General features: G+C 41.2%; 2 protein-coding genes and 1 long non-coding RNA gene across 4 annotated transcripts in view; 2 read left to right on the top strand and 1 right to left on the bottom strand.

Moving 5' to 3' along the window:
* The window catches only part of MTMR12 (myotubularin related protein 12), a 33,210-nt gene extending 24,017 nt beyond the window's left edge, over positions 1-9,193 (top strand). The window contains exons 11-16 of the mRNA XM_424996.8: positions 249-327; positions 1,958-2,028; positions 3,211-3,383; positions 4,095-4,262; positions 4,914-5,075; positions 6,134-9,193. Of these exons, the coding sequence (XP_424996.3) occupies positions 249-327; positions 1,958-2,028; positions 3,211-3,383; positions 4,095-4,262; positions 4,914-5,075; positions 6,134-6,709 (1,229 nt within the window). The 3' untranslated portion in view covers positions 6,710-9,193. The remainder of the gene's footprint in view (positions 1-248; positions 328-1,957; positions 2,029-3,210; positions 3,384-4,094; positions 4,263-4,913; positions 5,076-6,133) is intronic.
* A 9,340-nt stretch (positions 9,194-18,533) lies between these two features.
* LOC107051928 lies at positions 18,534-22,159 on the bottom strand. Of its 2 annotated transcripts, none has more exons than XR_001463910.4 (3): positions 21,951-22,159; positions 20,373-20,529; positions 18,534-19,127 (listed from the first exon to the last, which is right to left on the bottom strand). It is a non-coding gene; the product is annotated as an uncharacterized LOC107051928 (long non-coding RNA). The 2 variants fall into 2 exon arrangements; XR_001463909.4 differs by lacking the exon at positions 21,951-22,159 and adding an exon at positions 20,801-21,016.
* Positions 21,189-27,864, top strand: part of GOLPH3 (golgi phosphoprotein 3) — a 32,307-nt gene continuing 25,631 nt past the window's right edge. The window contains exon 1 of the mRNA XM_424995.8: positions 21,189-21,667. Coding sequence (XP_424995.3) covers positions 21,455-21,667 — 213 coding nt within the window. The 5' untranslated portion in view covers positions 21,189-21,454. The remainder of the gene's footprint in view (positions 21,668-27,864) is intronic.

Below are 27,864 nucleotides of genomic sequence, written 5' to 3'. Positions count from 1 at the left end.
GAAGTTTATTCATTTGGTTTGGTTACTGTGAACTTCTTCTAAAAGTCTTTTTGCCACAGAGCTTTACTGGTATTTGCAAGACTACTTTACTTCCTTGTTTAGTTATAAATCAAGTGTCAGCTTTAACAGTAACTATGATTTACTGGCTCAGCATTAGTTGTTGTGTAACCCTTTGTAACTGAGAAGTAATATAATGGATGGCTATTAGTGCTACGTCCGAGTAAACTGCTTTTCTTTGTTTTGTTCAGATAACAGTACAGACTTCTGGGCGACTGATGTGAAATGGTTTTCATTGTTGGAGAGCACAAACTGGCTAGAGATCATCAGGTTTGCTATACCTATAACTCTTGGTTTCAGATTGTTGCTAATTAAATTTCTAGAGGGTTTTCAAGAATTTTCTTTCCTACTGGAAAGGTGAAGGACATCTTCATGCTTCAAGAAACTAAGGCAATATTATGGTCCTATTTATCTTATTTCTACAACATAGTTCACCATTTCTACAGTGCAGAATTGTGTTAAGCACTCCACTTTTAAAAGACTGGGAGAAGCAGCAGATCGTTCCAATTACAGTTCTTTCAGGGAATCTCTTAAAACTATAGATCTATAAATTTCCTTCCTGTACTTAGTCAGCTTCTTTCCAAAACTGAAGTGTTCTTTCTTTCTTGCATGAAACCTGTTCCATGTCTCTGACTAGCCTTGCCATTCTCTGTACTCTCTACTTCTATAATATCCTTTAGGATGGGATGAACTGCAGTATTCAAGATGTTAGCCCAGCCCACCACAGATTAATAAAATGACAGTTGTTCTCAGTTTTGTCCCCTTCCTCTCCTGATTGTTCCTCAAGTTCTTTTTCTTCTCTCAGCAATCCACAGTGAGTAAGTCTTGGAATGGTGTTGGCTGGCATAAGGCTTGTTGTAGTGGAATGTTGAGGTTCTTTTATTTGTTTTCAGTGTTATTTTGTGCTATCTGAATTGTATGTTTGCTTATTCTGTGATCAGCTTATTACTATGAAGTACTTCAGTTTTTTGCAGTCAGCTTAAGTTCATTCAGTGCGGAATAATAATCAACAAATATTGACATTGATTGAATGAGAGGTTCTAGTGAAGGTCATATTGGGACATCCATTGACATAAATCATAATTAACTAAAGTACATACCAGCCCAAGTTCCTATCCTTAGGTTGCTTTGAGACTGGTCAGGTCCATACTTGGATGCAGCTACTTTCTGAATCAGCCTATTCTTGGCTCTTGGAGTCAGTAGGAATGCCTACACTAAAGAATCCGACAGCTTTACAATTGGAGACTAAACTGTTAGCTTCTGTTAGTGGCCTAATCAGTTGCAAGAATCCTCATTTGCGTGCAGACATTTTCAGAAAATGCTAACTTCATCAAGAGTTAGGACTAGAAACCAGCTGTGTATGTCTGTTTTTACATGATCTTTAACTCTGCTGAGTCATCCTCGTTTAATGATAATCTCTGAATAAGCATTGTCTGCATGCTTACAACCTATGATTGCTGGTCTTCCACTCTGTTGCTCAAAAATAAATTGTGGGAGAAATATACCATGCAGTAGTAGTAGGTTGGAAAATAAGTGAGGCAATGTACTGGGAAAAAGATCTGGATCTTAGCAATAGTGATGCTTCAATGTGTGTAATGATTTGTACTGATTCCGAATCAAGTACTGTATGATGAATGTACAGAGCTAACAACTGGAAATGCATGATTGGTTGCCAAATGAGGATACCTACTGGAGGCTTGATGTTGAGATTAAATGCTTCTTCATCTGTAGAAGATGAGTGAAGTTTTATATTAAAAGAGTAAGCGAGTTTCAATATTATATTTTAACTCCTTCTTAGGGAACATCTTTTCTCTTAAAAAAAAAAAGAAAAGTAAACATCTTAATAGCTAACTAGCCAACATCTTAATAGTTAAACTAAACTTTTCCTGTACCACAATAGGCGAGTCTTGAAGAAAGCTATAGAAGTTGTTGAGTGTCTGGAAAGGCAGCATACAAATGTTCTCCTTATCGGTAAGAAATTAATGAGATTATCCTATTTTATATTATTCTAAATTTCAATATATTATCCTATTTATAGAAATAATCCTGATTTTTCTTTTGAAGTTCTTTAAATGTAGCTTAAGCTGTCAGTTCATATAGTAGAAGCTGGTACAACTGATAAGTGTCTGTTACTTTATGTATGCTGAAGATCACACAGTCCTGGAAATACTTCCTGTAGTTTGAAAACAAAGCAACCAACAGGACAAACAAACAGGAAAAAACAGAAGGAAACATTTAATAAGCATATTTCAAAGCTAAGAGGAATACATTATGAATGAGAAAGCTGCTTATAAGCTTTCATGCAAGTCATACTGTCTCTTAGTTATGTGTTCTCATTTCCTAACTTATTTTTAAGGTCTTTTGCTGTATTTTGAGGTTGAAGAGAGAGGGGATGGGCTTCTCACAGAACATAGAGAATAAGAACTTTGTTAAGCATTATTTTTGCTGTAGATGCACACTAATTATATATAGTCACTTCAGTAAAGTGTATGCTTACTGTATACATCTTGAGCAGTGTGTCTGCTCAGACTGATGAAAGTAATCACATAGAAAACCAAACTTAATGTTAACCAACACTCTATTTTTCTATTAACAATTGAGGGATTTTTCACCGCGTTACCATTTGAGAAACCTAGCTCTGGAAGATGTTTCTCAAAAGCACGTGAATGACAGAGGATGGATATTGCACAAGGGGGCAATTTCAGCGCTGCTGTACACTCCTTACCTTATGTCTCTTGTGTGCATTTAGGGATACTTTAAGTCACAGCTACACCTTGTGAAAAGATGCATGCAGAACAAAAGGGTGAGGATTGAGCAGCTGGCCTAATAGCTTAAGGCAGGAGGGGGCAGTATGCTCCCTGTGGAAGTCTGAAAGGAGTAGGGATCAAAATTAGAGTATTGAAAGTTTGCTTTGCATTTTGTCTTTCATGTGTGTACAAAAACCTTTGTTTTCGGAGAAAAAAACAAACAAACAAAAAAACCAAAATAAAACAGTATTAGAAATACAGATTTAATGTTTCTCTGATGTATCTTGTGAGGAATTGTGTGCTTCTGTGTTTTGAAATACAGTTTTGTTTAGTAATGTGTAGTTACTCAGAGCTTAAGGAATGGTTTAGACAATACAGCTTTTTCTTCTTTTCTTCTCTTCTGTAGAAGAGAATGCTACTGATCTGTGCTGTGTAATCTCCAGTCTGGTTCAAGTGATGATGGATTCGTACAGCAGAACAAAGTTGGGATTTCAGAGCCTTATTCAAAAGGAGTGGGTAATTGGAGGACATGGCTTTTTGGATCGTTGTAACCATTTACATAAAAGTGACAAAGAAGAGGTATGATATTTTTTTCTTTAATTTTCCTTACCTGATACTTAAAATTTTAGTCAGCATAAGGAGGGGCTTAGCTATCCATCCAGAAGCTCTTTTGTTTCTTTTCTGCTTCGTGGGTGAATATTTTGTATAGTGTTAGTGTTTCTGCTATTTAAAGTTCAGCAATGTCTTTACAACTAAAGAATAAACATGAAATTTCACTTCAGTATTTGAGCCTTTCAAAAAAGACTTGCATCTTATCCATTTAAATATCCTTTTAAAGTATCCTTTTAATTATCCTTTCAAATTGTTAAATGGTTAACGTCCATAGAAATAACTTAAGTGAATTATGCATTTTTGTCACAGCTCCATGTTTGTATTTTGAGAACAAATCAGATGGCTATAAAGAATGACAATCGTGTGTAAACTGTTCAGTTCTAATTAACAGTTGTTAAGAACTAGTTTTACGACTTTGAAAGTGGCTTCTTTACAGCCTTTTATAGTGAGCTAATGTGTACAAATTCAGCTTAGAAAGTGTTGCTCTCTTCTGTTAACAGCTGGCTTGGGGTCACTCAGGTGATACTGCAGAATTCAGCCAAAGTTGTATACAGCAATTCCATAATTCACCAGGTTGCATTCTTTGATTTGTGTTTGTAGATGCTAAATATTGTCAAATCAATGACCTGCATGATAGAACATACTTTTTTGTGAAACTGATGGAATATTTTCTTTTAGGCTCCTGTGTTTCTGCTCTTGCTGAACTGTGTCTGGCAGTTGGTACAACAGTATCCTCCAGCATTTGAGTTCACAGAAACTTACTTAACTGTCTTGTCAGACAGCCTCTATGTGCCTATATTCAGCACTTTCTTCTTCAACTCACAACACCAAAAAGACACTACTGCGGTAAGGGTTTGTTTTGTGTATGCGGTCTGTTGGATAACAAGTTTGACCAAGAGGCAAGGAATACTCAAAATAAATAAATCACTAGTATCATGTTTTTCCTTATTTATTTGAAGATTGATGCCTTGGAGGTGAATCAGTGCAACTTTGGGTGTAGAGAGTCATGTTCAGTATTTCTGAGTGTATGATGACAAGATGAAAATAACTCAGAAATCTGTTGCTTCTAGTGTGGGGCTATAGTTCCATGTTCATGTGAAAACTGAGCTCCTTAACCTAAGCTGTCCTTTATAACTTATCTACAAAATTATCCTGTTACATACAGGTTCTTTGTTCTAAAATCAGCATTTTTTGGCTGTTGAATTATATTTGGTTAGTGCTTTTCCTTAGCTTAAGAAGGTGGAAGTACGTGGTAAAGAGCCTCAAATTGAAGATCACTGTTTAGCATATGGAGTGCTGAGCATAAAATTTAAACTGGTGTCACTGTGTGACTGCAATGAAATACAGAGAGATTTATTCCATAATTCTGACATGCCATCTGTGTTTGAGTTCAAGTGTCCATCTCCCACCCAGCTTTCAGAATGTTTCTTAAGTTCACCTTGACTTGGTCAGAAATCCTTTCTAACTGTCTTAATTGTGACTTGTTTGTTTTGGCAGACTGGTGAAAGCCTGAAGACACAAAGTGGTCCTTTCAGATTTCTTACTGTGTGGGACTGGTCTGTGCAGTTTGATCTCAAGGCCCAGGCTTTTCTGAACAACCCTCTTTATGCAGAGAAACCGAAACCAGAGAAAAGCCAACGGAAAACTGCACGATTCAAAGTAAGTGTTTTTTTGCTTGACCTGATATTTCTATCATTTAAAAATAAGAAAAAAAAGTACAACTTGGTCGTACTTCTAACATACTTATAGTAGTGGTATTAGTGTCAACTTTTAATTGACAAAATATATGTGCAACTCAGACTCATGTAGGTCTTGAGTGCTGCTCACATGTCTCTCAGCTTTTCAATCAATATTCCGTGGTTTCTGTGCACAGCACAGTTTTTTTTTTTTTTTTTTTTACTATTGTGTTTGCATACAACTACTAACTTCTTCCCGGTACTTAATGTCCATGTGAGTTGTAATGATCTTAAGTGATTTTATTGTTTTGTTCCACTAAATACTTAATTGAAGCACATAGCAGTCTTGTAATTGACTCCTTGATTTTTGCCTTGAGTGTAATGGGAGTGTATTCATGCATTAAAAAAAAAAACACAAAAAAACAACCACACACACAGAGAACAATGAGACCCAGAAACAAACATAATCTGTCAAAGGTATGGAGTATTGAGTGGGTCACCTCGTTACTGGCAAATAGCATAAATTCAGAATAAGAAACTTGTTTGATGTAGCTGTTCTATAGTTTCCCTGTTGTCTAAAGTCTGTTCTGTACTCAAGCATTCTCAGGTGTGACACTGTTATGATATGCAGCATAATATGCTTCTGTAAAGTGGCAAGTAATTGGGAAATGTAGAATTAAAAACTAATAAATCAAATGCTTTTTGATTTGCATGGCCATCTTAAATTAAACCTGGAAATCTGTAATACTTGTATGAAGGGCATTTTCCTGTTTCAAGGAATGCTTTATTCAGTGTTACTTCATGGCTATAGTTGCAGGGAAAGTAGATGCAAATACAGAATGCTGTGTGAGTTATTTGATGTATTAGCCATTAAGAGTAGCAGTTTTAGACACTATAGCAAAGGCAAGGCTGTGTTGAAGTCACTTCATTGCTTTTAGGTATTTTCTGAATACAGTTTCAATGTTTTTCTTCCACTGAAGATTTTAAAAATCTCATCAATATTTATCTTTGTGTATTTTTATTTTCTTTTTCCCCTTAAAGCATCAACGTCAGCTTTCTTTGCCACTGACACAAACAAAATCTTCCCCAAAGAGAGGATTTTTCAGGGAGGAAACAGATCATCTAATTAAAAACATTCTGGGTAAAAGAATTGGCAAGTTCATTAATTCTTCAGATGAACCTCCTAATAACTTCAGGGAGTTTTATGATAGCTGGCATAGTAAACCTGTTGATTATCATGGTCTTCTGTTGCCTCGCATCGATGGACCTGAAATCAAAGTCTGGGCTCAACGCTATTTACGATGGATTCCTGAAGCACAGCTTCATGGTGGTGGTACAATAGCCACAGCTGCCAAGATTTTGGACTTGATGGAGGAAGTGCAAAACTTGCAAGTGAAAATGGATGAAGAACATAGTCAGGCTGTTTCTGGAGGCATACATGCTGTTCCAATGCTGAGAAATTCTGCCCGTTTGTCATCGTTATTTCCTTTTGCTTTACTTCAGAGACAGTCTGTCAAACCAGCTTTACCCACTAGCACCTGGAAAGACTTGGAAGATGAGGATGACTTGGTCAAGAGAGATGATGAATTTGTTGATCTAAGTAGTGATATATTATAATGTATATATAAATTTAAGTATGAATTGTATGTGGTTAAGCTCTGAGTTTAAGATGTTTTGCTGTATCCATATCTAAAGAACTCGAGTATCTACAGCCTGCTGAGTGGGTTTGTAGGGTAAAGGAAACTGGGATGAGTATATTTTGAACTTCTATTTCATTCTAACAGTATTTATTGCAGAAACACATTCTTAGTATAGGTGTGGAAAAAAAACCCAACAAGTCTAGGCTGCCATGAAAAGCAGCCATGTGGCTGCTTTATGCAAAAAAATATTTTCTGATTCAAAGGTAGAATACTAAATGTGTACAGCAACAGTTATGAGGAATCTGCAGACTTGCTTAACATTAAACCTTCTTCCTTTTGTACTAAAAACTAGAAGGAACTATTAATACATCTGCAGTTGTCCACCATGTGAAATGAAGAGGGGAAGGAGAAACTAACATGCTTTCAAGCATAAGCTTTACAACTGAGAACGAAACTTGGGGATTTCAGTCTGATGTGGCATCAAATGAAGTCATGTGCTTGTCAGCCTCATCCTTTCTAATAGTGTTCATCATTGGCTTGCAGAACTTTACCTTGTGTAGTGGTATAATAGCAGCTTGGCTTTTCTAAGACTCTGCTTGCACTTAGCTTAAAGATCAGGTGCAAGAGCTAAACTAAGCATTTCAAGACCTGTTGTGTCTGCTGTCGTACTCCCTTGCTGCCTTGGAAAACTAAGTCCCAAATGTTTGCTGTTGATTGTAGGAAATGGCCTGACAGATTCTAGTTTGCTATGGATATTCTTTTCCTCTCCTTTAGATGAGGAGATTTTTATTCTAATTTCCCTGCATATGCCAGTTGCCTTTGAGGCTTTCTGAAGCTTGCACTGAGACCTCTGCATGGAAGGCAAGACAGTCTTGAATTTGCAGTCTGTTGCCACTTGACATGAGTTAGTGGTACAGCTTATGAATGTGGCTTTCATACCCTACAAACATTTGCATCCTGTTACTGGATGTTCTAACAGTACCTCAGTGAAAAAAAGCCATAAAGAAATGCCTGTTGACTTTTTGATCTACAGTGTGTATGTTTATATAAAAAGTATTTTTGCTGCAAATAACTGTCCTTTGTAAAGTTGAGTGTTATTTGACTGTCAGATCTATTTTAAACCCTTAAGTGGTAGTGTACCCCAAGAATGGATGCAAATCATAGTATCAGTTAATTTGAGATGGTGGACATTGAATGTTCTCTGTATTCTTGTATGATTTAGAAATCCATGCTGGAAAATTTAAATAGTGAAACTAACACTTTAAAATTGGATCAGCTCAGTGTAATCGGGGTTATTAAACTAAGTTACAGATCAGTCACTTCACAGTGAATTGTACTTCATATGTGTAACAAAAGGTCATCTGCAGCTCTTTAAAAATATTAATGTTAAAAGAAATGTCTAAGTGGGGAAAGGGAGAGATCTTGCTGCAATTCTATGCCAAACTGAAGCTTCTCAACTCCTGATTGCCTTAATCTTAGTAGCCTGAGTTTGTAGCAATTTGTTTAAAAATATGCTAGTACTTATACTTTCTGCTTTGATACATATCTCGTTGTTTGTACAGCTAGCATTTACTGGAACGGGCTGTCCAGCACATGTCATTCAGACTTTATTGTAGCTCAAGTAATCCATTTATCCAATGATTTTAATGTATGTTTGAGCAATGCATTTTTGTAGAGAAAAAATATCCATCGTTCTAAGGTCATTTGGGTTCAGGGGGTTTTTAAACACTGTCATTAGAAAAAAACTATTACATGAATTTTTTCTGTACTTTTGATCAAACTATTATTATGGTTCAGTCCTGAAGATTACATATTTATATTAAAGAACAGATGTTGGACATCTGATTTGTACATAAGTTATCAGAGGTTTATATAGAGGAGAAACATATATGTGGAATTGAACATAAGAACACTTCTAATGTAGAGTAAATACCATTGTTGTTGGTTTTCTGCACTGCAGGATTGGAAATGTACTTAATATTTTCACTCAACTTCTGTTTATACCTCCAAGTTTTTACACTGAATGCAAGCTAGAAATTGTATAGTTGGCTTAAAAATAAATGCAACTCTTTTTCCTCTTTAGTGGGCAGTGTGGAGAGTGTCAGTAAAATATACTTTGTCATATTTATCTTGAAATGACATTGTATGTTTAAGCTCTGTTTTGCAAAATGACACTTTAAATTGTAGTGACCTTGACAATCTGCAGTGATGAGGCTTTGTGAGTTGTACACAGGGTATTTGCAGACTTACAGAGAGGATGCTGTACAGTTTTGAGCTGGCTATGCTGTAGGGTGAGTGTATCAGTTCAGGAAAGATCACAGTTCAGTGCAATGCCATAGGATGACTGTGGGAGGCTACTGAACTGATCTAGAACGTGTCTGCCGAACGGCATTTTTTGGGGATCTATTAAAATATTGCAATCTTAACTGTTTTGGGGATCTATTAAAATTTTTCATTCACAGTGGTGTGTTTGTCTTTCATTGAGTGGTTTCCCCATCTCAAGGAGGAGCACTGTTCTTACCGTGTTAGCACAGCAACTTCCTGAAATTACACTGGCAGAGTGTTCCTCAAACTGAACACGTTCTGAGTCCAGGTTGGGTGCTGGTCATGGTAAACTATAGAGTGCAAATAAAAAACAAGTAATTTATCTTTTCCAGAGATCACATATTACTAGTTTCTGCCCCAAAATCCAGCACGAGCACACATCTAAAATAATTTTCTAAAGAGAACGTATGAAATTGCTGTAAGGTTTAGGAAGGATTTGCTGTTGGAACAGGAACAGCAGCGGGATGCTGGGTCACATTGTAACGCAAGGTGTGCCACAGCCTCACCCACATCTCACATCCCTGTGTGTACTTTGACCACTTGGCTTTGAGACAGCATTCACTGTAGTGAGCGTGCTCAGCTATTGCTGTATGCCATGCTGGAATGTGAATGTTTCATAAAGGTGCTTACAGCCAGCTCGTGCTCCTGATCTCTTCCTGCAATTAAAGCTTTTTCCGTTCATGTTCGAAGCATATAAGGGTAACTTTTGTAGGTGGTAGAATGATACCCTCTGTAGTGCATCTTCAAGTCTTGAGCTGGAAACTCTGTACACAATGCTTACTGCCTGGTACTCATGTTTTGCATGAAACTTGGTTTATAAGTTACCTGAGGTGTCTTTCTTTTTCTGTGGCAAAGAAGAGGTGGAGTAATGAAATATTTTGAATCTTAAAAAGCATTCCATACTCAGAACTGCTTGGGCTCTTCCATGATGTGTTCAGAGGCTGAAAGGGTGTGAGGTAAGGTCCTTCTGATGGGGCCATGTCCTTTTCCTTTGTTTATGGTAAAATTACCATGTGTCAAATGCTTTTTGCCAAGCTTTGCAGAGCGGCAGAACACTGAACGCGGTGTATCCCAGAAGGCAGTGAGCACAGAAGATGAACACAGCTGCTGTTGAGTTGGAGAAACAGCTGTTTCAAAACAAGCACTATTTCCCCCAGTGCTTTGCCTGGCTGCTTGAAGCAGGCTCGTTATGTTTACCTAGGAAAGCATTTGCTAAATAGCTTTGTGAAAAGCAGAACCATGGAAACTGCTTTCCCATAGTGTTGTCTTGTCCGGTCATGCTGCCGTTCCTTGCAATTCCTTCTCCCTTCTGGCATATCCCAGTCTTGCTCACACCATGATACCTTCCGTCTCCCTTCTCTCCATCTCCTCTGTTCTGAGGTGAGATGTGGTGTTAGCAGTTAGTCTGTCATTGCTAATAACTCGCTGAAAAGCCAAATTTAGTAACTCTCTTCCTGGGGGACAAAATAAATGGGCTTGTGGTGGCTTGGCCAGGCCAGGTGGTCTGCAGCCTGCTTCTTACTATCTAGTAACTTTTCAAATCTATCCCTGTTAAGCACGGTCAAAACTACCTGCTGATTGCCAGAGCTCTGGCACAGGTGGGTGGAGAGGAAACGTGAATGGTCCCCTGTGGTCACCAGGAGAAAAGGGTGAGAAAAGGAAGCAAAACCCCGTGCCTGCGGTGTTCATACAAAAATGAATGCAACTCTCAGATAGGAAAGTCTGCTCATTTACGGTCAGATCAAGTATCACAGGTTACTTTTAACACAACCAAGTTTTTATTTTCTTTGTTTTAGTTAATGTCTGTTTCTGCGTTCTGAAATACTTCTTCCATTTTATTGTAGGAGCCAGAATTCGGGCTTGGGAACCTTTTGATTTCCCTGGGAGTCAGCTGGGATTTTTATGACTACTGAAAGGTCACTTAATATCCTTGTTAACAGTATTCCCTTTCTGGGGGAGAAAAAAAAAAAGAAAGAAAGAAAGAAAAAAAGAAAAATCAGTAACAGTTAACCCAGCTCAAATTAATGTACAGTTTTGCTAATTAAGTGTAAATCTTCAAATGTTTTGTAAAGAGTGCCAAGCCTGTGGGCTGGTAGCTCGCTCACTTTGCAGTGAGTAGGATTCACTTCCTCTTTCTGTTTCTACAAACATTGTTTTAGAGAATGTTTTTGGACAAACGTGATGACAGATAAACAGATTTTATGTGGAGAGCTCATTTCTTGCATCATCACCAAAACATGAAGCATATACTTTAGCTTTCACTGTGACCTTCATGCACAAAACAGAATTTATCCTACCGAGTTCCTCAAACACAGATTAATACTATTTGTTTCTTTCAAAGCCACTTCCTCCATTTTCTATTTTCCCAGCCCAGACTTTCCACCATGAGTTCACTCTTAAACAACCCTTCCTCGGCACGCTTTCATGGAAGCTACTTGATGGAGTTTGAAAAAGATTGAGGTTACACCTGATGTGGTTTTTCCTGCTGCGTTCTGAGATGGTGAGAATATGTGAAAGCCAGTAAGGGAGCGCTGCAGATGACCTAACTCACAATAAGTAACATGCAGGTTCTCAGGCTGCAAGATCCCTCACTTCTGTGTCAGTATGGAGCATGGCAGCTCTGTCCTGTAATCCAGAGTAAATGTTTAGAATAAATAAAATCCTGTTGTGTGTTATTTTTCCTAAATGGAAACTGCATCAAAGAAAACGCAGGCTGATAATCCCAAACTATGTTTTCTAATGCAGCTATCTCATGGAAGCTTTCAGTACTTTGCTGGGCTGATGCCTGCCTAGAGGAGTCCTGAGCGCCTGATTGCCTGGGCTTGGGTTGCATCTGATGTGGAGCATCTGCAGGCTGCTGCTTGAGGACTCCTGCTGAGCGCTGCCCCAGCACTGTGCTCCTGCTGCCCAGCTGTTAGTTTGGCTGCCAGATGATTGTATGGAAATACGTATTTTGCTGTTGTGGATTAGTTTTCTATTAGATCAGCTTGTTGATGCAAATCACCGCATGGTTGTGCAAGGGAAACATCTGTAGCAGGTTGCTTGAGGATGACTTTCTCAATAGGCAACTGCCAATTACAGCAGAAGAGGAACATGGAATCTCAACTGCAGTAAAGATGGCTCTGGAGCTGCCATGTTGTTGAAAAAGAGAAATTTTGGGAACCAGACCTAACATGCATGTATTTGAAAGGTTTTAAATGACGTGCACAGCTAATCCCAGCTGTTAAACACTTCTGAGAAGAAAACACAGGATGTGCAAAACCACTACCGAAAACAGACAAAATAAGCCACCAGCCAAACAAAAGAAGCTTTGGTTTGAGATTTCCTGATAAAGCCTTCCAGGGTGATCAGAAAATAACTCCATTGGATCTGAGCTGGTTGTTACAGGAAAAAGCTACAGTAGGCAGAATAAGGCAGCCTGATCCACAGTCATCAGGCACGTTCCTCGGGCTATGCTTTGGTTTGGACTGGGGCACGTTTTAAATACCATCGTTCTTCCTGGGCTGTGATTTAGCAGTGATTGTGGCTGCTGAAAAGCAAAAATCATGTTTTGACTTGTAATGTGAAAACAATCATCTCTCTGAAAGTGATTCCGGATTCCTGATGCATTTATGCTTTTCTCATTTAAGCTTCTGTTATACACAACTAACTGAAGGGTTACTCTTCCACCCCCCCCCCCCCCCCCCCAGCACATTTTACTGATTCACATTTCATTTCTTGTTAGTTTTAATGTGTTTGAGATGCTTTGTCCATATGCATCCCATTGTGCATCCCAGGAGCAGCGTGGAAGTCTCTCCCTTCTGACCAAGACCCTAATTTTCCAAGGCTATTCATCCACCCAGTGCTTTTCCAAAGGTAGTGGCCCATTCTTATGATTCAAATTGCAGCTGGATAGCTATCTGGCAGAGATTATGATAAAAAGGGCTAGTTACTGAAATGAAGTACAGTAATAGTGAAATCATTATTTAATGTATCGGTATTAAGTAGAAGCTCCATGAATACACAAAGCCTCTGCAGGTAACAGTGGATGCTAGAAAGAGCCGAAATATAATTACCAGGGACCTGGACTCAGGCAACAAGAAATGATTGAACATAAATGATTCTTCATAATCTTTGTACCTTATTAAAACATTAGTAGCCCTATTGGTGCTGGCTGCTAACATGATTATTCTGTCTAGACTGGCAGACATCCTTCCCCTTTTGAAGCCAGCCAGGACTTCCCTCACAAAGCAAATGATTCTCCAGCTGAAATGCATGCTGATTGATGTCTTTATATTTGTCAGAATAACGCTGTGTACAGCTGCTTTTGCCACCAAGAAATTCACTTTGATATGCCTAGAATCAAAGTCTGGGTTTGGTTGGAAGGGGCCTCAAAGATTACTCATTTCCATCCTCCTGCCGTGGGCTGGTTGCCCCCACCAGCTCAGGCTGCCCAGGGCCCCATCCAACCTGGCCTTGAGCACCTCCAGGGATGGGGCACCACAGCTTTCTGGGCAGCAGTGCCAGTGCCTCACCATCACCACCCTCCCAGTGAAAAATTGCCCCCAACATTTAATCTAAATCTCCCCTCTTTTAGTTTAAAAATGTTCCCCTTCTTTCTGTCACTATCAGACCATGTAAAAAGTTATTTCTCTCCTGCTTTTAAGCTCCCTTTAAGTACTGGAAGGCCACAATGACGTCTCCCCTGAGCCTTCTCCAGGCTGAACAATCCCAGCTCCCTCAACCTGTCTTTGTTGGAGAGGCACTTCAGCACTCTGAGCATCTGTTGTGATCCCCACATCCTTCTCCACAGGACTGTTCTCAGGTTCTCCTCCCAGTCTGTGAAGATACCTGTGATTTCCGTGACCCAAGCACCACACCTTGCACTTGGCCTTGCTCAACCTCATTGGGCCCCAAAGCAACACCTGGGGCACACCACTTATGATCAGCCTGCACCTGGACATAGAGCCACTGAACATATCCTTCTGGATGCAGCCATCCAACCAATTCTTTATCCTGCAAATATTCCACCCTTCACATCTGTATCTCTCCAATTTAGAGGTAAGGATGTGGTACAGGACCACGTCAAAGATCTTGCACAAGTCTAGGTAGATGGCATCAGTTGCCTGCCCTTTATCCACAGATGCCATCACTCCATCACAGAACTGGATGGGTCAGGCACAGTCTGCCCTTGGTGAAGCCAAGTTGTTTGTCTCAGATCACCTGTTTGTCCCTCAGGTGCCATTGTTTCTGTGTGAGACCTGGAGTTTAAAGAGTATATTTAATCACAGGGTTGAACAGCAATTCTTTAATAGAGCTGAACTCTTTTAAGTGAGTAAGTAATATTAGCTCTTCTTTCAATGTGGGGGATAAGAGGCTCTGGAGGAGTTAAGACCTTTTAACAGCATTTGCTCAGCTGGGGTGATTGTGGAAAGGTTTTACGGACAGATTCAGTCCCTAGTGAAATTTTCTTAAGATGTGTCTGAGTGCTAAAGTATAGAAAATGTATTTAATGCATCTGTCTTAGCTTTTGTTCAATTTGCGTAGCTGTTGGCTTGCCAGTAGGTGCCACACAAACAACTACACTGCAGCAGGATCTTTTCCAGATAAAACCATAGAATCACATAATCACGAAGGTTGGAAAAGACCTCTGAGATCACGTAGTCCAAACACTGACTCATCCCCACCATTCCCACTAACCACGTCCCTCAGTGACACAACTCTACACTTCTTGAACACCTCCAGGGACAGTGACCCCACCAGCTCCCTGGGCAGCCTGTGCCACTGCCTCACCACTTCTTTGGAGAAGGAAGTTTTCCTAATATGCAACCTGAACCTCCTTTGGTGCAGATTAAGTCTATTACCTCTCATCCTAAATCACATGCTGATGCTGATTTCCTGTCTCTCCTGGATGTCTGCTTGGGTCAGCTGTAGGGAGGTTTGCTTTGCATTAATAAGCAAGTCATCTCCACCCAGTCATCGCCAAATCTTCAGTGCTGAGCTATGGGAATACATCTGTGTTGAGGTAGGCAATTGCAGCATATGTGCACATGGGCAACTTTGGTGTGTCAGGTCAGACTTTGAAGTGTTTGTGATAGCGGTGAAGAGCACGAGATGTATCACTCCTTGCAGAACTGGTGGGAGAAGCCTCACAGAAGGGCTTTGAGGTCAGGGTTCTGGCTGAAGGAGCTGTGTTTAAAGAAGCTGTCTCCAGCTGTTTGATTTAAGCCGTGCTCAGAGAAGCAGGGCTGTGTATTTTTGTAAATAAACCCAACAGTATGAAAGGTTCTTTATTCCTAACTGGAGTAACCTCTAGGACTCTGAGCTGGCCAGCTGCCCAGATCAAGAAAGACCTCTTCCTGCAAAAGAAAAGTTGGCAGATGGAGCATAATCAGGAATTTTTATATATTTTTTAAAGATTTTTGTCAGATGTGTTGAAGAGACATAGTGAAAAACCCCTCTTTGAAGTTTTCATGTATGTATTTTCAAATCTGAACACTATTTATGTGCAACAGTATCTTTTCAGAATGCACTTGGAAATCCACAGTGGTAAAAACGGCATCTTCTTACTCCAACAGTTGTGGTCCTCCCTCATTTCCATGCCCTATTTATCGATGTTAGTGTCAAAACTAAGTCCCTGCTACTGTCAGCACTCCAGAGAAGGGAAAAGGGCTCTGAGTACACCTTTGTAAAAGGTGTTTGCTAAGGTGTGTGGTTCAACTGCAATCACGTACCCAGGAGCAGTGTGTCCATATCACACTTCAGATGTAGCTCCTGTCAGGAAATAGGATGCTAGAGATGCTTCAGCACTTTGAGTTAATCTTAGATTTACATGTACCATTGAACACGTGTTCAAAGATCATGTCCATATCTGAGGGCACGTCATGTTCTGGGGTCGTGCAGATGCAAGCTGTGCTTTTATTTTGGCCACAGAACGTTTATGGCCAGTGGTGAAGTGCCAGCTCAGTTCTCCAGTTCCACATTGAGTTTGCAGTTAGGAAAACTAAGGCAAAAAAGAGGGAACCTCCTAAAGCTCTCTTTTAGAGCCGGTCTTCAGAGTGGGACCATGCTTCCAGGGTTGGGAGTGCTTTCTGCACTTTGGGGTATGCCTGGCCCTGCTCGCCCTCTGTGAGCTGAGAGCCATCTCCTCGCTGGATGGCAGCCACAGGTGCATTCAGCAAAGGCTTAAGTGTTTTCCTCTTGTGTGTTTGTTTGCTGCTGTGTGATGTAAAATATTAACGGTGAGAGTAATTTTGATCTTGGGGGATGTTTAAAGGTTGTTTTAATTCCTCTCTGAAGGACTTACTGTGTAGTAAATAGCTGTTCAATCATTGCTTTATCCTTTGGCAGAGAGAATTAAGCAGCTGTCTAAGCTGATGTTTTATCAGTGAAAGCATTTCGTAAGAGAAGATCATACATGCCAAAGTAGGACACCTTGATTGGGATGGCTGACTCATCAGTTTGACATACTCTGTGTTAAATATGGAAAGCTCATATGTCATCTTTCAGCAAGAGCAAAAAAGAAATCTATTTTATCTTTCGAAGATGACTTACAAACCAGATGGGATCTCAGCTAAATCTCTCTGCAGGTGAAGGTACCAATGTGCTGTGCAGCATGTCTCATTCCCTGTGCAGCCATGCGGATGCATTGGTGCTGTTGAGAGGATCCTGGCCACTACCTCACACTGCTGGATGTATTTCTTTTCCCAATCATCGGCTGGGTTTTTCCACTGAATCTGTGTTTCTAACTTTCACTGACAATTGTGAATGGTGATAATTTAGGTGCTAATTTCTTTTTCTCTCTCCTCCCCATGGAAGTCACTGGAGTGATGATGGTCTGTCTTATTCTGTCTTCAGTGACCCCTGGGAGCATCAGAGCCAGCCTAAGGCTCGGCAGCCAATGGACTCAAATGGGAGCATTCACTAAACAAGTGAGGAAGCGTGTTTTACACAGGTCTTCTAGGTGTCCCTAAAAACTGGATAGGATCCTTAGGAATAAAACAGCATCGCTCTCATCTTTTCAGATATATCAGTTATTTCTGGTGCTGTTTCAGCAGTTTGTCTTCAAGAATGAAGCCCCAGATCCTCTCTTCTTTCCCAATCTAGTTCTCAGTTAGAAAAAAAATTTCAAAATCCACTAGAAGGCAGAAGCATGAGCAGGAATTACAAGGCTGACTGTAACATAATTGCTTTGCCATCCAGGCTCTTGATTACTTAGTCACTGCTTAGATTACTGCTCTGTTTGAATCCATGGTGATTTCTAGAAATACTAGTATTAAAAAAATGGAGACACTGCAATCACACCCGCTCATGACTCATGCTGGAACGTTATACATCATCTTATTTAGCCATGTGCAGGTTGTTTTGTGCCCAGTGTCGCACAAATGCACAGCAGAACTTCTTATGCATCTGCTGGTCATTTACAAGCCCATAACAATGCAGTCAGGAGTGATGGAAATGCACTTATTCAACTGGACAGCAGCACGCTCTCCAGTGGCCTAACTTAAATAAAGCTAGCCTCAGAGATTGTGTTCTGTTTCGCACTCAGATGCTCTTCAATCAATATTGTGCAGGTAGTGGCACAATACTGTTGTCTCTGTCCCACCAGTTCGAACGATTACTTTAGTTTAAGCTAAGGATGTGGTCGGTAGAGTTGATTTCATTCAAAAACTTCTTGCCAATCCCCTATGAAGAGATTTGTTTGGACACCAGCTCTTTAGCATCAAATATATTAATCAGTGTTTGCATTGATGGTAAAGTGTTAGCTGGTCAGAAGCTCTATTTAAAAGCCATTGCACAGAAATGATCCAGTGATAATGTTATTTTATGGCACTGAAGATAGATGGTGTTGCACAGACATAGTCCAGCGCAGGATTCACCCAAAGAAAATCAATCCACATTTGGCTCGCATTAACCCTGGGGGAAAACATTTGCAGGCGATTTTCTCAGCCTTCTCCTTCACAGTCAGTGGAGGCACTTGAAATTCAGGTCAAGATGGAAAAAGCTATCAGTGCCTGGTGGGGTGCTGTGCTGCTGTGCTCCTCCCCCAGTGGAGATGAGGGACACCCATAGCAAGAAGGTACAACACAGCGCTCCGTAACACTTGACTAGCATGAGACTTTGTTTGTCTGTGTTTTCAGAGCCAAATTTCAGTGTAACAAACCCAGATAATTAGACATGCTTCCATGCTGTTTCGAGTCCTGAACGAGTCAGGGAGAAGCGTAACTCAGAGATGTCTGTGTGTTCCATCAATGAATGCCTATGGCATGCTTTGGGTAGATAGTGTTACTGGAAGTACTATCACTTGTGCTGCTTCAAAACCCTCTGTGTGCTGTGATCACAGCCTGGCTGCTGTCAGGAGTGAAACCATCCTGCACGAGGCAGGTGTGGAACAGACCTTGTGATGCACTTGGCTGAGCCCCCAGGAGCAACGTAACTCTGTTCCTCTCCTTCACCTCTCTGCACAGAGGCTTGTAAATTACAACTCCATGGAAACATTTTCTGCACACCATCTGGCTTTATGTATGTTTCAATGAGTTGATGAGTATTTACATACTTAACAGAGAACAGATAGTTACTGATTTGCTACATGGGAAGGGAAATGAAGGTTTTTTGAAACTGATTTCATATAAAAGCCATTTGATTAAGTGCTTTAAATTTTGCCAGAATCCCACTGACCATGTTGGTGTTGGTTTCACAGGACTTCCACCCCATTTTTCTCACTGAACTTGCTAAGTAAGACAGCTACACATTTTTTCTAGTGATAATGGTTGGATTGAATCACTCTGTAGAAATGAAAATGCATCTTCCTTACAAACTGCCCTTTAACTGATACTTTGTCTTCATTATTTCAGAACTATAATTGCAGTGTTAAAATAACAAGTACTGATTCTTGCTACTGAGCAATGTTGCTCACACACAGGAAGATACCATTAAAATACAAAGATTTCAGGAGCTAGCAATCGTCTGAACTCCACAGGTGAGGAGAAAATGGGAGGACCTGGAAATACATGAAATGAAGGAAATCTTTGTGAAAAGTTAAAGCCTTTCTGTGTCTGCCTTTGGTCTTCCTAAGACGCTTGTCAGTCAGCCTGCAAGAAAAAAAGACTATTGGTTTTGTTCTTAAAAATATTAAAGGCAGTACTGAATTTTTAATTCAAAGCCCCATGAAGCTAAGAGAAAACACTTTACTGATTTAGTGGCTACATCAGATTTTATATGAGCGAGCTATTAATGCCCAGCACTATGCCACCAGCTGTAATTTGCGAGTTCATCATAACTCGATCCAATCTATGTCACATATGGAATAATTCCCTGTATTTTTGAGACAATATCATTCTTAAATCTGCCAAGGAAGAGAATTAAAGAGAGACTTGTTGGAAAAGATGTATTGCCAAATTTCGGCTTTGTGAAGTCGTCATTTAAATGATATCTGACTACTGAGTGCCAATTGCTGTTAAAGCATGGGTTTGTTGTATGGACAAAAAGAACTATAACAGTTGGAGCTTTTTACTTAGCAAAATCTGCTGCTATGCTACTAGTGTTGGGAAGCTCATCAATAAAACCAACAAGAAAATGCCAGTTGGTATGCAATGGCTAGTGACAGATTTATTTGGTACTAGGACAACAGGTACAACAGGTATGAATAAAACAGGTACACCTGAAACTGCAAGAGAGAACACTAGAGAACAGCATGCAGCCATTGTGTTCTAAACATGGTTTTTATAGTCATTTGGTCATCGACCCTAGTTTCTTCCCAAGACATTTGCATTCAGTTGGTTAATTGCCTTTTCTGCTGATATCAGAGATAAGCCCTGCTCCCACTGCAAAGTGAATCATGGGAACCGCAACCAATGCAACACAAAGCGAGTCTAAGACTCACACCTTTGCTATTTTCCCTTTTATTTCTGCTTCCCAAGGGGCTGGCAGCAGTTCAGAAAATCCAAGTGCTTTTGAAGTCTCCTACACCTAGCTAGGATAACTTCAGCTCGTCAGCAGCTGTTAACAGAAAATCTGCCAGATATTGGCTTAGGAATAAACAGGGATATGTTATGAGATTACTGCAAGCCAAGCAGAAACTATGTATAGGTGACAGGCCCTGCTTTTCCATTTCTTCTTAACAGAACAATTGAAAAATGTAGCCCTTCAGCACTCTGTCCAGGAGCCTCTGGAGTCAGGGTAGGGATGTGCTCGGTGACAGCCCATGCGATGGAGGCACACATTACACAAGGGCCGGGGATACAGCCTGCTGAGCTCCTGATACAACACACTGGACTCATAAATATCTTTGAAATGTGTTCTGGTACTGATAAATACGTTGCAGAGAAGGCTGTTACCTGGCACGGCGGGGTCTCACAGTGAAGATCCAACAAGGTGTGTGGTCCCCCTCCCAAACAGCAGCTCTTGGTACTACACAGGGCTTCAGTGCCAGTGGAATCCAATGCTGAAATGTTTCTGGTTTGCCCTCCTTTGGTTTTGCCTATTGGCAGTGCTCTGGTATAAAAAAAATAATACAAAACTGGATCAAAATTCAATTATAGGCAGTTTTAATTTGATTCATACTGCACTTATTAGTTCAGTTCAGTGATAAGGAATTGGAATTGATAACGAAAATATATTTATTTGAAATGACACCATTAAGTTCATGGAAACATCTGAGCACGTGAAGGCAGAAAAGAGACGCTGTCAAATGTGATTCTACGGTACAGCTCAGCATAATGGACGTGGAATTGATCAACCAACTTTAAAATCCACATTAACCTACAGGTTGTGCTCGTTTGGTCAGTTTTGTAACTCAGAATGGAAAAGCGGGCGATTAGCAGCAACACAGCCGGCTTTAAACACTGCTTTCAGATAGCAATTGTCACTAAACGGGTCTCAGAAGACAAAAACAAAGGAAATAACGTGAGTAACTCGGAGCTGTTAACGAACATCCCGTCAGTTAACATTTAAAATGCAATTGGGGGGGCGGGGCGGGTGGCACCCGCCGGCCTCTTCCCGCCCCCGGTGACGGCGGCGCTCCCTCAGGGCGGAGCGCAGCGCCCCTCCCGTCGCCGTCGCCATCCCCGTCGCCGTCCCCTCCTGTCCCCGCCCGTCCCCGCGGGACTCCTCCCGCCCGCGGCCTTTTCCGGCGCCCCTCCCCTCCCGCCGCTGCCACATCCTCCGCTGACATCAGCCTGCGCCGCCATATTGCACCCGAAGCCGCCTCCGCCAGCTCGGCCCCTGCTGCCTCCGCCTCCGCGGCCCAGCCCCGCTCCCCATGACCGCCCCCGGCCGGCCGCAGCCGCGGTGCGGGTAGGGCCGAGCGGGAGCGGCTCCCGCGCCTTCGTCTCCGCGCTCCCGAGTTGTCGCCGAGCCGCCCCCCCCTTCCTCCCCCCAAGCCCCCGGCCCGGCCTCTGCCCTCCCGCCGCCCGCAGCCATGACGTCCCTCACGCAGCGCAGCTCGGGCCTGGTGCAGCGCCGTACCGAGGCGTCCCGCAGCGCCGCCGCCGACAAGGAGAGGGGGGCCGGGGGCGGCTCTGAGGATGAAGGCCGCCGGGAAGAGCCGGGAGACGACGAGAAGGGGGACTCCAAGGAAACGAGGCTCACCCTGATGGAGGAGGTGCTGCTCCTGGGCCTCAAGGACCGCGAGGTGAGGACCAAGGGGGGGGCGGGGGGGACCGGGGGGAGGGACGGCGATTACCGGGAGCGTGTGTGGGGGTACGGTGGTGGGGGAAGGAATCTGCCGTGCGTTGGGTGGACTGAGGTGGAGGTGGTGCGGAGGAGGGGGGGCAGGGGGTGGGGGGGAGCCCCACCAGGCTCTGGAGACGACCCTGCGCTGTGGGAGGCAGCGCAGGGTTGGGGTGCCTGGAGGTGGGACCGCAGCTGGCTTGAGGCCTGGGTAGGCTTGTGGTGGCTGTGCTCCTGCAGCTTACCGGCGGCTGGTACGTGGGAGGCTTGTCTCTGTGCTGCCTCGTACCCACAGGGCTTTAGGACGCTCAGCAGCCCTCTCTGAAAACACCTCTCAGACTACTACATGTGAAAAAGGCCTTCAAGTTCATGGAGACAGACGTGATAAAAACGGGCCTTGAATCCTAAGTGGGTCAAAATGAGGAAATAGCATTATTATGTAACTTTACGTTTTCACTGACTTCATAATACGGTTGTTTGTTGTGGTACTGGGAACAACAAAGTGTATTTCTATTGATGTGGTGGTCGGTTTTGTGTCGACTTATCATTTTGAAGGGATAATCAGTACAAAAGACGTGCACACTACAAAACCCTATCAGAGAAAACAGTTTGATATGCTGTGTGGTGAAGCATAATATGCCTTTATTTTAGTTACTAGCTGTTGTGTGAACTTAATTAAGTGACCTGCTTAATTCTGTGTTGTTGTTGCAAGTAAGCTAAAGAAGACTGATTTCAAGACTGAATCTTGAAGCTGTTCACAAGCAGAGAATAACAGGAGGAAACTGCCAAGCAGTGTGTTCCTTGATTGCATTGCGTGTAGTATAACTTCACTGGTTGATGATATGTAGATCAGAAAGTAGTTTTTCTAAATAATGGTAATTTTGTTGTTGGGGTTATGTCTGTACATAGATATCTGTTGCAGTAACATGCTTTATTTCTCTCTCAGTCTATGTGCTTCAGGCCACATTCTTCTAATCCCATTTTTCCCAGGCGGACCTTGCCGTGGCATCCCACTAAAGTCAGCAGATACTCACAGCGATGTGTGCTTCTGCCTGCTGATCCTGAAGACGTGCCTATGTGTGTTGCTTTTCTAACTCACCTGAATAGTTGCAGGGAAGAGTTAGGCTTGCTGGGACAAGTCAGGATAGGAGGTCTTGCTCTTGCGGAAGATGGGTTAGACTAGGTGAATTTCCAGCCCTGTTTTTCCTCAGATGTGTGGTAAATCTGCTGATTCTGTGGGCACTGGGCTGTAAAGATTTCAAACTAGGGAGCGTTCTGTCTGCTTAGAAAGAATGTACAGCACAAGTGCTCCTAGTATATCAGAAGTTAGTAATTCATACTGGGCCTAAAACATGCAGCTTTGCACTGCTAAATCATCTGACTTCTACCACAAGCAGCAATGGTGCATGTTACAGATAAAGCAGTGTTTCTTTGTATGAAGGAGGGAACTGAGTACAGTGGCACAGGTATTCGTGCCCCCCCCCAAGACTCTGCAGTTGAAACGTCAGACAAGAAGAATGATGAGGATGATAATGTCATATGTAGGGTGGCAGGCTTATGTTCACCAACTAGCACATAGTTTCTGAGGCTGGTTAGGCATGAATCGCTAGAGCCTGTGTTTCTCTTCTGTGTCTCCTTGTGCCTCTGTCTTTTATACAAGCTCTTTATCTTCTGGGTTTTTTAAATTTACAATAAAACTGTAGATAAATTTTTGAACATTTGGGGGTTTTGTTTTCTGTTGTTCTAGTGAGCAAAACAAATTTGTGCAACTGGGAATGCTTTTCATGAAGTTTTTACTTCCAATAGAAGTGATTCCCAGTGATGTTTGTTTGATGCTTTCTCCTGACAGTAAGTAGAGAAAAGTAATAAAAGTTCTATAAAGAACAGGTATGTAACTGCACAAAGTATAAGGGACAGGCAAAAGCAGGTATGTGAGCTTTAATCTCAACTAAAAGCCACTAAATCTACAGTTGACTATGTCCTTGTTTAACTGAATGCTAAATTACTTCATTCTGTTGGAATAGAATAAAACCTACAAGTCTGCACTTGCATAAGAGTGCATTTTGCTAAGAACAGTTACTTCACAAAAGTCACTGCTAACTGCATTGATAACTTACCTTCCACAGCTTGGGGTTAGTTTTTTTTTAATGCTAAATAGTAGTGAATATGGCATAATGTGTAAATTTTATCAGAAATGCCTCATGTGCCAGTAGACACTGTTTATCATTCCTTTACGTAGGTGGAAGAGCCTTTGCTCTTCAGAGAGTTTTACAGGAAGATTCAGGCAGTGATGGATAGGGGCGTTCAGTGTTTCTAGGAGGTGGGTGGGTATTGGTGAGAATCCTGCTTTTGTGGCAGCGCAAAGCCTTGAACAGCCATAGCAGAACTTGAGTTGTTGCCTCATTGTCTCTGCATTGTTGGTTCAGCAGTGTGCACATCCTGCTGCCCTAACAAACACAGAACACCTCATTCCCATTTTTAATGCTTGAACGCACGTAGCAGCCTTTGCACAAGCTTCCTGGGCATGGTCTTTTTTCTTTTTTTTTTCCTATTTTTTTTATAAGTTTGATCTTATTAAAGTATAATTTGAACTGATTGTTCTTTTTTCTTCACTGATGGTTCCTTTTCTGTTTGTGTCTTCTATGTATGCATAACAATTTCTGTTTTCCAAGGTCACGACAGGTTGCAAGGGGTATGTGCTGATATACACACATGCTTGCATAAGGTGTCAAATGCAGTGTCCGTGGAGGAACAGATAATTCAGTGGAACAGAATGCATTACTGCAGTTCCAGAGAGAGCATCCTTCAAGAAATTTTTGGAATCCCTTTGGAAATGAGGCTGGGGAAGGGTGTCACATTCATCCATCTAGAGCAGAGCAGTAGCCTGTTGCTATAGGAATAAAAGATAGTGAAATAAAATACTTTGCTGTATTAAGTTAAAAATAGTATTGTGGTACGATAGGTCAAAGCTGAGGTTGTTACATGGAACTTCTGAAGTATCTGAGGTCATCATTGCCAAAAGAATGGAGTGATAAACACTAACAGCTTATTTGTAAATGACAGCTGAAGGGATAGCGTAGGCCATTTGGCTTTTTGACAGTGGCTGTCCAGCTCTGTCTCGTAGGAAGCTGAAAGGCTACGAACTGCTCTGTAGCCATCCCTCCATTTTAAGTTTTTTTTTCTATATTTAGGTTTTGTTTTGTTTTGTTTTTCCCCCTTTTCCTGTTTGGAGTTCTCTCTTGGTAGTGGTTGGGAATCTGTTGAAATACAGCAGTGCTTGCCACTGTTCCTATGTATCTTATGTCACAGCTAAATGAGTCAAAGCAGCTATAGAGGTCTGTAGTTCACATAATAATGGTAATAAGGTAAAACTCCTATATGATCTGTAACTAATTTGTTGCTTGCTGAAAGAAAGCTCATGTGAAGTATGCTGAAGTAAGTCATACTACTGCCTGCTCCAACAGGGAATATTTCTGGTTCTGTTTTCTTTGTTCCTTTGGTGAGGTCTAAAATGTTATTTGTGAGAGAGAAGCAATTTCAGTCACTTAATTAGGTGCAGAAATTCTTTGGGATCTTTGCTCATGCTGGGCTTTCTGCTCAGAAACCTCATTTATCAATGGAGTTGCAGTGTTACAGTAGAGTTACAATGTAGCTTTTTGTCAAAATAATGTGAAGGCTCCTATATTAAATTTTCATTGTACTGAAATAAATCGTTAGGGAGTTAGTTTGCCTGCTTCAGGTGTGTTGTTTGATGCTGGTCAGGCTAGTGCTAAAATGTAGTTTATCCTTAAAAAAATCTGAGCAGTTTGTTTTCTTAGCAAAATTTTTGCTAATCCTAAAGAGATTTTCATGAAAAGTGGGGAAAAAAAATTAAAACCTTTGAAATGGAGTGGTGTTTTATCCAGTCTTAAACTTTGGCTTTGTGATGCAGAAGGTTGTGGGGTTGTATTTTTATTTTTCTTTGCCTATGTAGCAAATTATCAAGTTTTGAAAAGTTTTGTTGTTATCTTCTTAGTTCTGCTCAAAAGAAAACCATATCCATATTGTAACAATGGAGTGTGTAATGTCTGAGATTAAGCTGTTTCTTTCATAGTTCCCTACCTTTCTGCCCTTCTTTTTCACCTCCCTACACAAGGTCTGAGCTGGCAGAAGATGAGAGGTGCAAGATGAGGAGTACACAGATTCAGAGATGCTGTGAAGTGCCCCTTTACTGTGCTTGTCAGTAAATCCTGCCTCGAGTCTTTGAAGGACATGCTGGTCTGGAAGCAGCGTTACGTCTATAAGTAGTCTTTGTGTTGAAAAGGCGTTTATTTTTCATAGTTCAGTTGCAGCTATCGTGTTATCCCCATGCTCCTCTAGCATGGCTAATCTGTGATCTGTATTATTTATCCCTGAATAACTTAAAGTGTAGTGTAATTCTTCCTTTCATCTCAAGCTGTCTTGTGTAGGAAAACCAGACAAAAACTTATTCAGAGCCTTTCTAATGATACATCACAATTTTTTAGTGCTCTTACAGAGCAAAGCTGTAACTCTTCTTCCTCTCTTGCAGCAAGCTGTTTTTCTGGCAAATTTTTTCATGATGTGTACCTGAGAAAGTACTGCTGATTAATTGTGGAGTAAGTAATTGTTGAACAAAAAAGGCAACACTTTGGATTAAAAAAATATATATATATCCAGGTTTTTTTTTTTTGACAGTGAGGCAGTTGAGGTGCTGATGCATTTATCTCAATTAAGCTGCATGCAATGGGCCTTCTTTGAAAGGCTAAACTTACAGCCTAAGAGTTGCAGGCAGTATGTAAGTTACTAATACTCTTCTCAGAACACGTGATGACAGCACGTGTTCACTTGAGTTGTGTTAGCTGGGGAAGGGGAAGCTAGTCCCCAGTAATGGTGTGGGTCAGTTTCCTTTGCATGGGCACATTTACACTGAGCTTTTAGTAAAGAACGTAAAAATATCATTTGTCTTACTGTGTACTGCTGCTGAGTACTTGTTTTTCCATAGCTAACCTGCTTGTAAAATGGCAATTTCAGTAATCTATTTCCTTTAGTTTCAGAATGAAGTATTGATGAAATACCACTGCAGAAAGACTTAACATGCATACTTCTGACATAAAAATTATACCTGAAATAGAACAAAACTGTTCTCTTCCTCTAAATGGTACTGCCTCTAAACCTGGGTGTGTGGGAGAGCATAGATGTGTTGTGCTATGACAAAGACTGTTAGTCTCAGTGCAGACCCATAGGTCGGCTCCACCTCTTAACTTGCATTGAACTACAGTATTTCAGCCCTTTTGTTTCATTTTGTTTGTGGTGGACCGCTAAGATGATAAATGGTATGCCTTGTGAGCTAGATCTTTGTAATTGGAAAGGCGTTAAACATTTACAGGACCTATTGCTGTTTGTGGATGTTGCAGGGCGCTGTTCATCCCACCAGGAAGTTAGTCTGTTGGGCTTTTTTTGCCTATCTTTCTGTTGCTAGTTTTCTTCTCATGTGTAAGCTGCTTATTGCTGTACATTTTCTAATAGTCTCCTTTTATGGTTTTTTGGATAGCATCATGTGGTTATACATTACCTTATATACCTTACCTGACAGGCTTGCAGTCTCTTGTGTGAAGGCAAGTGTTGCACCATGGATTTTCTGTTTAGCAAACAATCCTTCCAGTTTTTACTTCTGTAGATGTTTGTTTCTTCCCCATCCAACAGTCTCAACTATGAGAGAATCATTCCCTGTTAACCTGTTAAGTTTCAGCACATTTTTTGCATGTCTTAGTGGAGGAGGCAAGTACAGTACTTTCTGGTTGGATTGAGGTATATGCCAGGAGGAGTGCCAGGGCTCTCTCTGAAGCACCAACTACAACTGCTTTGCCTATCTAGGTTATTTAAATATGGATTCTGCTTTAGCAGCATCTGCAGACTGTGTACAAGATTTTGCAGTTGGTACATCTTAAACACTAAATGGAATGACTTGTTCCTTTTAGTGCAAGAGCAGTGCAACGGGGGGACTTTTTCTTATCTCACGGTAAGAATGTTGTGACGTGGCATTCTTAGGAGATGGTCTGTTTCTTGCAAATTTTTTGCACCTGGGTAAGTGAAACAAAGGCTGTTCTGAAAACAACAAGCTGAAAGGACCTGTTGGAGTTCATACAGCCTCATTTTGTA

Source organism: Gallus gallus, chromosome Z, assembly GCF_016699485.2.
Source record: "Gallus gallus isolate bGalGal1 chromosome Z, bGalGal1.mat.broiler.GRCg7b, whole genome shotgun sequence".
Taxonomy (NCBI): domain Eukaryota; kingdom Metazoa; phylum Chordata; class Aves; order Galliformes; family Phasianidae; genus Gallus; species Gallus gallus.
This window is presented reverse-complemented; position numbering and strand designations above follow the sequence as displayed.